Genomic DNA, 11513 nt, shown 5'->3' on the forward strand with positions numbered 1-11513 from the left:
AGGTATTATTTTCACTGCTAAACATTGAAAATAATACCTGGATTCAAGATTCCACTGTACCTTATTTGGCAAATTTGAATAAAAAATATGCTTTCTACTAAAATATACAACTGGTGGGATAATGGGCAGAGTAGGATATAATAAAATCAAGTGCAGCATAGGGATGAATGTGGAAATGGTACTCATTTTATTAAGTTCATTCAAGTTGTACTACTTACAGCTCATAAACCTGGTTCATTGTATTTTAATTGTACTATTTTAGAGAATAATATATAAAGTACTTTAATGATTCAGCAAAGTTGACAATCTCTGTAGACTTAAGATAACAAATGTCAAGACTTTGTAATGTAATTTTTAATGCTTCTTTGCTTTTTGATTTCTGCTCTTCATCTTCTGACGAACCACAGCAACAGTAGTTAAGAAGTTTCCCAAGAACAAAATAAGGAAGCAAAGACCACACAACATCACCTGGAATTGATGGAGGATAATTAGCCATTTAGATGTACAATATTTGATACATATATACACTGATATAGACTGTAATAATATTAACTGATATAAACTGTAAATTCTTGTAAAACTAGGTTGGGTAAGGAAAACAGTGAGCCCACTGACCTGTCCTTCTTTACAATCTGGGAGCTGAGCCATGTTAAAAAGAGAAATGCTATTGAAGAGTTGCCAAAACTGAAATAAAAAAGACATAAGAGTTGTAAGATATTATATTTTAGCAGTGCAGCACTACTCCAAATTGGAATCTTGATTTACTCATGCAAATAACATGTGCCCAACAGTGTATACGGAATGCATGGGGGATCATCAGGACCAACGTGGGAGATTATAAGGACTGTGGACAATAAGATAACAGCTATGTTCTGGTCATTTTGGTTAAAGCCACATCTCAGGAATGTGTGACCCCCCCACTCTGAGAGGGTCATAAAACACCTTGTTCTTCAACTTTGCCTAAAGTTTCTTAATGTGTAACACCAGAACGAACATTCTTTCAGAGTGTATTTCAAAATACACTCTGAACAGAACATGACAAAAAGATTTACTTTTGCTGAGTCATTGGGCTTACAATGACAACAGCATTTCTTATCATGATTTAGCAAAAACACTGCTTAATCTAGCCATGACTAAAACATCTGTAAGCAACCAAGCAGAAATGCAATGGTTAAGACTGTACTCACATGACCAAAAAACAGGAAGGGCAAAAGAAACGTCAGTCCTTTCCACATCCAGGACTGAAAACCCTCTATAACAAAACACAGATACATTACAACGCTTTACCATTGTTATGACCAGTGGAAAGAGTACTGAAAATTTGTACTTAAGTAAAGATACAGTTACATGACTACAAATGTACTCAAGTGCAAGGACTGACTTAACATTTTAAGTAAATCAATCTTACAAAAAAGCATCAAATAAAAAAGTATGACTATCATGAATCATACAAAAAAAGTAGGATCACCCAAATAATCTACTCAGCTAAAATGACATGAGTGTTTGTAATTAGTTTTGTTTTTTGTTTTTTTTTCTGGTTATGATCACTGTAATTTTACATACATGCATCAGCTACCATGCCGTGTCCTTGGGCTTTCCTTACCCACAGTCAAATCCATGTTATGTCTTTCTCCCAGGGCCTTAAGTCGATACAGACATCCACTCTGATAATAGCACTGCAGACACTGAACAAAGCCTGGGAGGTTGACAGAAAAGGAATGTTCAAAACATCTTCATTCTGGAAAAATTGTATAAATGTGTTTCTCTAGACTTACTTTGATACAAGGAATAAGCAAGAAACTGGTTCCTAAACACCATGTAGAGTTTGCCATCTGGCCTTTTGGGAAGGAAAAAAGAAAAGAAATGTGGTAATGAAGTGAAGTTGTTGTAATTACAACATAGTAGTACAACATACTAAACTTATACCATGTCAGCATGACTCCAGAAAGAAACGCTGATATGTAGTGATGGAAAACCCACCAGCCTTTAATTCTATAAATACAAAAAATGATATAGGCCTGTTAGGGGCCTAAGGCATATAATACAGTTCACTGTTCTCTGATACATGATGCTTGCATGTTCATATTTGAAAATGTTATTATACTTAAAATATTTGTATTTTTCTTTTTTTTTTTTATAAAATTTTTTGTCTTACCTGGAACCGTTGGTGATGAGGATGCTTTCCCTGATGGTTAATGTGCAATAATACCACACCAACAAGAAGTTTAGTATTGCATCAACAAATCTGTAGCCAAAGGAAAAATGTGTTGGTCATATTGGATACTTTGAAAATATTGTGCAAAGTTACCTGTAGCTGACAAAGAAGTAGCATGTGAAGGACAGCAGCAGGAGGAGAACTGTGAGATACAGCTTGAATCTCTCATATTCATCTTTGTAGGCAAATCTGTCAAGAACATCAGAACTTTGAAAGTCAGTGAGAGCATAAGTGCTATTATTACATGAGTAGCATTTTAGACGTAATGTACAAGCAAAACATTCAGTTAGACAGAACTCTGTAATTACTTGGAGCATCTTTACTTACTTTGACTGTTTGCTGAAGAGGGTGATATTGACACTCCCGAGAACCAGGCTGAGATAAAGGCTGCAAAATGTGTTATTTTTAGTTGCAGACTGTTGAGTTCACATCAACATTAGAAATATAAATACGCTCGCAAATAACTCTACTTGCCCATTTTTCTTAGGAAGGAAAGCCTCCATTTCAGATAAAACATTTGGTCGTGTTTTAATTTTCTCTTTTATTGCATCCACTGTGTTTGAGTCTTCTGGTGATAATACATTATTAAATCTAATGTACAGAAATAGTTTTAAATCTTTTAAAGTCACGACAACTGATGATGGCAGGAACATGTCAAAGAAAAGCTCAAAGATAACCTTTTCACTTGGTGAGACAGCTCATCTAGTCTTTTACGATGATGAGAAATTGTGGAAGAACAATTATTTTGCAGCTTTGAAATTTCATCCAATTTTTGCAGATATAATTTGTGTGCCTCCTGAGTACATTAAAACAGAGATAGTGAGGAAAATGCATCATATGCATCTATACATATAAGGCCCATGGCCAAATTTGTGACCTACCTGAAACTGCTGGAATTCTTCCTCTAAACTTGTCCATTCTTCCAACACATTTGCAAGGTCCTGGGACATTTCTCTAAAGATTTTTGAAGGTAATTGTTTTAAAACACGGAGGACATGTACACACCTGTGTCTTTGTAGTTTGAAGGGTGTGTGAAATTTCATCAGTTTATTGAACATGAACTTTGACCGATACTCTGCTAGACTTGTCTTGGACATTGCTCTGCCCTAAAACAAAATATACTCACTTCATACGCTTTAACTCTAAAGCGAGAAATGGTCATTTTTTTTGGAAATAGACAACATTAATTAGACTAGATTAGGTTCATTAGGTTTACCTTGTCTCAGCGCTACAGACTATAGACTGTATCGTTTTATGCTAGAAAAACAGGCTATAGAGCACCATCTGGTGGGTGTATGGGAAATTAACTGTATAAGGGAAGATAAGGGAAGAAGCTAGTAGTTTTTACTTTTTGTCATTACGTTCCTGTTCATAACCAAGACGTAGCAGCAAATGATACATAATATAGGCACAACACTACAACACACGACGTTTCACGTATTTTATTTTGAAATTGCCTATAGCGGATGTTTATTATTGGCACGGCATGTTAGCGCATGCGCACTTGTAAGACAACCGGCTACTGTTTGGTCACACAGCTGAGAGCTGCAGACTTAGATCGAATGCTGTCTTCTTCTAGAAATACTTTCACATTTCTCACATTGACCAACAAGAGACAGACAACGTTAACGCCGAGGTAAGTCCCTAGCAAGACATGATCGAATATCTCTGCTTCCAGTAAATGTAAGCGGCTCAGAAGACAGAAAAAGCCTTTACATGCTCGTGATATCCACCAGAACGATTTTGATGTTCGTATAACCAAACCGTGACTAGACCTCCCTTTGTCTAGTTTAGTGTTGGACAATGGCTGGAGTGGAGACATCAACTCGAACTAAATGGCTAAACTCAATCCTTTGCACGTGATCAAACATATTTTAGTCTACTCTAGTTTATGGACGTACATACCCAATTTGCTGCATACAGATGTTTCTTTTTTATATGCCCGTATGTCTATTTATCTCTCCCATTCTGTCATGTAACCAGTGTGTCCATACTTCACATAGATTCTAGTTTTATGGAAATGTGTGCTGCTGTCTACGTCCTGTCCACTGTAACTGGCTATGTGCTCACCTCTGCGCTACTTTTGAAATGCCCCAACCTCTTACACCGGAGGAAACGAGAGCTTTTCCTCAGCCGGCACATCTCCCATCGAGGAGGTTTGGTCTATCCTAGTGGTTGTATTACTGCAAAAACATGCGTCCGTATTGTAGATTCTAATCTAATTATTTGTTCTTTAATAACAGGAGCAGGGGAAAATCTTGAAAACACCATGGCAGCTTTTAAGCAGTAAGTAAGCATTAAACTACTACTACTATGCGCGCCTGTGGTTTTACCATGTGTTTGTTCCTATGATTGGTAGATGAGACCTGTCATCTGATCTACAGCATGTTTAGATTGTGACATAATCTTATTATTTTTGTGCGGTTAGTTGGACCCCTGGTTGACTATTGAGTTTAATGTGTTGCAATAATGTCTAAAACACTTTTCAAATGGAAATCAGATACCTGGGTCAATAGATACATATTTTCTTCTTTCAAAAGCAGCTACACTAAAATAAGACAAAAAATTACTACATTATACCATACTTTAAATTAATATTTTTGTGCAGTGCTGTGGATGTTGGCACAGATATGCTGGAGTTGGACTGTCACCTGACTAAAGATGAACAGGTCGTGGTGTCACATGATGCAAACCTTCGGAGGGCTACTGGCATCAATGCCTACATCTCTGACATGGCATACAATGTAAGAACCATGTATTTTTTTGTTGTTTAGTGTCCTTACCCTTTGACCTAGTTAGATTACACCTTAGACCAGAGGTTGGACCAAGTCCTTGTTTTGCAAGTCTCAGGTAAATCTCAAGTCTTTGGTCTCTGAGTCAAGTCCTAAGTCACAGACAGGCAAGTCCAAATCGAGCTCCGAGTGAGTGGCCCACAAATCCAAGTTGAGCCCAAGTCCTCTGCTTTACGCTTCAAGTCATTTCAAGTCTTTAAACTGAAGTTCCAAATAGAGCTCTTATTTTTGCAATTCATCTGCTTTTTAAACTAAATTGTGCTACTTAAAAAAGTAAGATGTTAGTAAGATGATGAAACAAATCTCACAGTATGATATTTATTGAAATATTTGGGAGAGGCTAACAGAATTGAGGATATACTATTTTTTCCTTTTAAAAAGTGTGAAGTATGAATCATTACTGTCATATTAGAATTAAGACTTGTGGCTAATAAGTTATTTCTTCATGTAGTCTGCACTGAAATGGAACAAACGATCATGGTCTATGATGTTCCCTTTGTTTTTAAAATGCATTTAAGTACGGGAGTTCATAATCCAATTATTATGACAGCCTCAGTATTATCATGAGGCATTTGTAGATAAGATATCACAGTAAATGGTCACATTTTTCTATAGCACTTTTCCACCTTTAAGGCACTCAAAGCGCTTTGGGATTTGAACCGCCAACCTTCGGATCAGTGGACAAACACTCTACCAACTGAGCTACTGTCGCCCCTATTCTGATTATCAGTATTATCCCTTGTAACAAATGCATGCAACCAGTTTGTTCCTTTTAAAACTAAGCGCAGAATGAACTGCACAGAGAAAAGTAATTTCTAAAAACCTATTTTTTTAGGAGAATTATCAAGTCATCTCAAATCACAGGGCTCAGGTCAAGTCCCAAGTCTTAGTCAGTTTTATCAAGTCGAGTCTCAAGTCATTAAAATAGTGACTCATGTCGGACTCGGGTCCAAGTCTCCACCTCTACCTTAAACAAATAATGTAAACAACAGTTTTTAATGCTCGACAATTTATACACAGAAAAGCAATTCTTAAATCAAAGAATGTAATTGCTGTTAAGACGTTTGCATGTCTCTCAACCAATGTTCCCTCTAATTTTTCACGAGTCTGAGCAAACACACAAACTCCCTGAGCGGTCCCATGGACCACTGAGCAACATCAGACCTGTGCGCTGTGGTCATGCTGCATCACATCCATCCAAGTTAAATGGTTTATTAAAAGAATCAAATTACTGCATTTACATTTCTATTGTAAGACTTTTAATTAAGTTCTTTAGCCACTTATACAATGAAAATGACAAAAAATCTTGCTCATGAACTGTGTAGCATGTTAATGCTATTGAAAGTATAAATATTTAATTTGAACTATGGGAAAACATGAGCCAAACCAAACCAACTGTAAACTCCAATGCTGAAAACACACTTAACATTTTTATGATAAAGCTCTGACTTCTAAAAATCAAGCAAAACCTTCACACAATGGCTTATACTCATAATACAACTCATAAACTAGTGACAGTATTCAATGACCAATACACACAGAGAAGAATCTGTATCTGCACACCCAGCTGCTCTATTACTGTACATTTATATATCATATCAAAACACAATATAAAATGTATATTTGGATATAAAATATAGTCAAAACGAGCGGTATGGGTCAAAATAAATATAAATTTAAACCACACACTGCAAACAGTGAACAAACACACACACTTGAAAATGTAAACAAACACACACTGGAAACTAAAAAAAAACACTGTACATGATACGCATGATATATTTGACCCACAATTAAGTCAATAAGAATAAACCACGCTTACCGATCAGGAACAGCATCCAGTCCATCAAAACATAAGGTCCTCTGCTCCTGAGTCCACCATGAGATCTTCACTCGGTTCCACGAACCGCTCCGGCTCCGAGATGCCTCTAGTTTCACTTGTACAAACATCCACAGTGTCCTCGGTCGCGTACTTCCTTTGTTTTGTCCGTTTCGTCATGTTTAGAACGCAAAACTGCTACAAAACAGTGCGTAACAGTGCGCCCGAGGGCGGGCCGTCGGAACGTTACGGGGTTAAACACTTAGCATCATTAGGAGTCTTCACTCCACGTCGGCCACGTCGGCTAAAACACTAATAGCGGCGCATGAGGACGCCTGTCAATGACGTTGATAAGCTGCGCAGATACGTCTGTGAATCACATAATTGCCTGGAGCAGCTCGTCCCGGTCACACTCACTGACTCACATTGAAAAATAGCGCAGAATGAATTGTTGTGTGTTTATTGTATTTTCAATTCCGGTTCGATTTTTTTTGTGCGCAGCGCAGATTTTCTGTGCGCGGAGACCGTGTCAGCAGTGCGCAATTGCGCACGCGCGCAGTTTAGAGGGAACTCAACCAACGTGCATGTACTGCACAATGAAAATGGTGAATCTATATAGACCACAAAACTATCCTGTTACTTTGTCAGAATAACACAGAATGGACTAAACACACATCCAATTTCTTACCACTTATTTATTCATTCAGGAGCTGCCCCCATACTTCTGCAAATTGGACGTCACATTTCAAAGAGGTGAGCACATGGCCTTTAGTGAGATAACATCAATTGTGTATGACTTACTATATAGCCTCTGTGCTCTGTTCTTTTCTTTATGTTTTAGAGTGTTATTGTGCCGGAGGAGATGACAAAAGGATCCCTCTTCTTCAAGATATTTTTGATGCCTTTCCTGATACTCCAGTTAACATTGACATCAAGGCTAACAATGACCTTCTCATTAAGAAGGTGACTGTGGCTAAACAAATCATGTTTATAAATATATAATATGAGAATAATGTGATTAAACTGATGACTTGCAGGTTTCTGATCTTGTAATCAAGTATGACAGAGAGAATCTAACTGTTTGGGGAAATGCCAGTAACCAAGTTGTTAAAAAGTGTTACAAAGAGGTATGTATATACCCTCAATGATAGTTTAAAATCAAAACATTTAAAATGATACTGAAATATTGTTCCATTTGTGCTGTGTTTTGCAGAACCCACGTATCCCAGTGTTGTTTAGTCTGCCAAGAGTGCTGCAGCTGTTAGGGCTTTTTTACACAGGCCTTCTACCTTTTGTTCCACTCAAAGAACAGTTCCTAGAGATCCCCATGCCTTCCATTCTCACCAAGTAAGTTACAGGAGTCACACAAAAGTTATATAAACTTGTCAATAAAATACTGCTGATACTCCTGTATATTACACGTTACTAAGCCAGAGGTGAGAGTCCGAACACACCTAAGGACATTCTTGTATTCGTATATTCCATATAATGGGTTACAAGCACATTTACAACAGCCCCAATACAAAAATACAAATACAATATAAAATACAATACAATACAAAAAGAGTTCTATGCGCCGCAGTATGAAAGGTTTTAGCCAGACTTTTTCACTGGATTAAGCTATAATACTGGCCCAGATTAATAACAAAGCAGAATGTTCCCAGTATAAATTGATGCTGTTACTATTTTACAAAACAATCACTGGGATGATATAAATACACACAATATATTTTGCAGTGTTTTATTATGGGTTTAAAATGCCAAAGTAAGATGGCTACGAATTGTAGTGGATAATTATTTAAACTACAGGATAGAAAATACAAAGAACCAACTGAAAATTCCAGTATATTAAAAGAAACCGACAATAATATTGACTGAATGTGAAGTGTGTCTTAATGAGCTCATATTAGCATTTTAAATTGTTCAGGATGAAGGATCCCAGTGGCTTAACCCGAAGTCAGAGATTCATCATCTGGTTAGCCGATACGTGAGTTCACAAACTTACTGTTATTGTATATTGATTCGCATGCACGTTTACCTTTTTTGCTTTACTTACCTTTTATCACCTCTCCTCTTTTAGCTTGCTGATGAGAAAAGCCCTGTTTAATCATTTGACTGCAAGAGGAATACAGGTACACAACATATTTTTATTGTTACAATAAAACTCTCGACATTGATGTGCTAGTGTAATAGGGTGCTTATGGGATTGGCATATTCCTTATGTGTTTTATTTCTGGGAATAACAGGGTTTGTTTAGCTTTTCTCTGACCTACATTGAACTGTCTCATGTTAAAAATGTACAAGGCTCTCATGTTCAGAAATAGGCGACAGAGGTCCAAACACAAGTCTTTGTGTGTTGTGTATCTGGTTTCAGGTGTACATCTGGGTGCTGAATGATGAGGAGGACTTTCAGAGGGCATTTGACTTAGGAGCCACCGGGGTTATGACAGATTTTTCCCACACGACTTAGAGACTTCATGGACAAGAATGGCATTTCAAAACCTGAATGACCTGCTGCCAAGAGCTACCTCAAAGCTCCACTAATTATCCTTCAGACTGGCGGGCCTACCACGCCAGACCCTTAAACTACCACACCTACAGTATTTGTCCTGCATGCATTCCAGCAATTTACTGCTCGCCTTAGTGTCAATGTGACCAACCTGACCGGGGTTATTACTTTAATAACTTTAACGAGTTTATTTTTAATACTAGTGGGTGTTTGCTTTACAGCCACTCTTACATTTTCATTTTAAACTATTTCATTACATTTTGGTGTGTTCTGTGCACTTTTGAATATGCGTCATTATTAAATTTAATATTTGTAGTTTAAAAAAAAAAAATAACTTAAAGGTGCACCATATAGCTTTTCTGGAGAGTCTGCAACCCGTTTGTCTCCATGGAGATGTTAATATTTAGTCTGGAATGTTGATTGATGTATTGCAAGTTACAGATCAGGAAGGCAAGATTTATTGAATGAGAAATTATTGAAGTACGAATGCATGTTTTTGAGAAATGTAATCATTTGTAACTGAGTAAATACAAGATGGTAGGTTTAATTACATACTGTGGAACACTGCAGACAATACATTCCCATGGAGACAGGAAGGTGGCATACCCCCATCAGACAACTTTATGTACCTTTCACTGCTGCCACTTGTACTTGAATGGAGATGTAAGAAATATCCTACTGAAGTTACTTTGTTTTGTTTATCTTCCAATTTTTTTTTAAGTATCTCTAGAAAGGAGCGTATTGGAGTTTAAAGTATTTGTGAATTAGCCTGTTAGGGTGTCTATAGTAAAAGAATAATAAAATCTGTCAACTGCACAAAACGTTGTAGGAGTGAGGATGTTTTGATTGGTTGACAGATTTTATTTTTCTTTTACTATGGATCAGACCTGGACGACTGAGGGATTACACAGATATCTGTTAAGGTGTCAGTATTGAACTAAATCAATGTCATGTGTCCCTTCTACAGTTTGTAAAATGTGTTTGTTCATTGAATAGTCTGTTCATTTCAAGTAAATCAACCAATATTTGCACAAAATTAACAACTTGTTTGTGGTATTTTATAAATTAATGTGTTAATTCAACAGAGCTGATTTCTGAAAAATTGAGACTATATATTTTATCCAAATGTGCTGTGTAGCAAATGAGTTCTACTGAATGTAAAGTGTTTTATATACTTGAAAAAATAAATTTTGTTATTCATATAATCATATAATGGACTGTTTGATGTTGGTTTATTTTATTTATATATATATATATATATATATATATATATGTATATATGTATATATGTATATATGTGTGTGTATATGTGTGTGTGTGTATATGTATATATATATATATATATACACACACACACACACACACACACACACACACATATATATATATATATATATATATATATATATATATATATTATATATATATAAATAAATAAATATAAATGTGTAGAGGTCTACATACTTGTTCTGCAAACAGTTGTCAAATATTTTGCAGAAGATGACTGTTGAAATGGTATGTGTTAATTTTGTCAATTAAAGTAGACGATAGGTCCTTTTCATTGACTTCTTTCTTTGTTTTACTGCTCGGCCGACACTTGGGGGCGCTGCGTGGTGATCAATAGTCACACGTGTTCACAGCTTGGCTCTTTGTTATTACTCTGTAATAACTGTCTTATTGCCATTATCATATTATGTTTTAGGGGGTTTTACACTCTGGTCACTGGTGCAAAATGCGCGCGTTCACTTTCAGTTTCAACAATAGCGACCACGTTAGCTTTGTTTATTGTGCTTTCTGGAGAATTCTGTGCTATTTATTGGTCACTCGTCTGTATTTTCACCCAATCAGCTCAATGTTGCTATGCGTGTCGAAATCGCTGATTGGCTGGTGAGTCCGTCATTTACCCGTGCTCACGTTATTTTGCCAAAGATTTTGTATTGCCAAAATGGTATAACCTTGCAGACGCTTAATATTTTAATTGCGGAAAAAAAAAACTTAGACAGTATATAAATGGGGACAGTCCAATATGCGATTTCACTTTATACAACACTAAATGCCTGCGTTATTTACTGAACATAAAGTTTTCATGTTTATATGCTGTGTACAACAAGTAGCACACGAGCTCAATGTGCCTTAGAAGCGTTTATGTTTTGACTCACATTACTACCCTGTAATTAT

The 11513-nt window shown here is 36.5% G+C and overlaps 2 protein-coding genes across 2 annotated transcripts; one reads left to right on the forward strand and one right to left on the reverse strand.

Moving 5' to 3' along the window:
- Positions 1 to 226: 226 nt before the first annotated feature.
- LOC117380042 (ion channel TACAN-like) lies at positions 227 to 3227 on the reverse strand. Its single transcript, XM_033976763.2, has 12 exons — positions 3097 to 3227; positions 2893 to 3011; positions 2690 to 2806; positions 2543 to 2602; positions 2309 to 2404; positions 2156 to 2245; positions 1927 to 1992; positions 1776 to 1837; positions 1604 to 1696; positions 1188 to 1252; positions 616 to 684; positions 227 to 468 (listed from the first exon to the last, which is right to left on the reverse strand). The coding sequence occupies exons 1-12, from the start codon at positions 3163 to 3165 to the stop codon at positions 355 to 357; spliced, it is 1020 nt and encodes a 339-aa protein (XP_033832654.1). The 5' UTR covers positions 3166 to 3227; the 3' UTR covers positions 227 to 354.
- Positions 3228 to 3738: 511 nt separating this feature from the next.
- LOC117380043 (lysophospholipase D GDPD1-like) lies at positions 3739 to 9511 on the forward strand. The gene is given in 12 exon segments (XM_033976764.2): positions 3739 to 3851; positions 4219 to 4371; positions 4459 to 4501; positions 4824 to 4959; positions 7534 to 7579; positions 7668 to 7789; positions 7864 to 7953; positions 8040 to 8173; positions 8754 to 8813; positions 8907 to 8958; positions 9201 to 9278; positions 9280 to 9511. Coding segments are annotated over 11 exon segments (960 nt in total). The 5' UTR covers positions 3739 to 3851; positions 4219 to 4229; the 3' UTR covers positions 9337 to 9511.
- Positions 9512 to 11513: the final 2002 nt, after the last annotated feature.

Source organism: Periophthalmus magnuspinnatus, chromosome 13, assembly GCF_009829125.3.
Source record: "Periophthalmus magnuspinnatus isolate fPerMag1 chromosome 13, fPerMag1.2.pri, whole genome shotgun sequence".
Classification (NCBI taxonomy): Eukaryota; Metazoa; Chordata; class Actinopteri; order Gobiiformes; family Gobiidae; genus Periophthalmus; species Periophthalmus magnuspinnatus.

Bases quoted from the DNA above. Each gene is read 5' to 3' on its own strand.
- LOC117380042 (XM_033976763.2), bottom strand. From the start codon at position 3,165: ATGTCCCAGGACCTTGCAAATGTGTTGGAAGAATGGACAAGTTTAGAG. The intron at 2,603-2,689 runs GCAAGTAGAGTT...CACATTTTGCAG, and splicing joins TTCCTTCCTAAGAAAAATGG to CCTTTATCTCAGCCTGGTTC. The intron at 1,697-1,775 runs GTAAGTCTAGAG...TCAACCTCCCAG, and splicing joins TGCTTATTCCTTGTATCAAA to GCTTTGTTCAGTGTCTGCAG.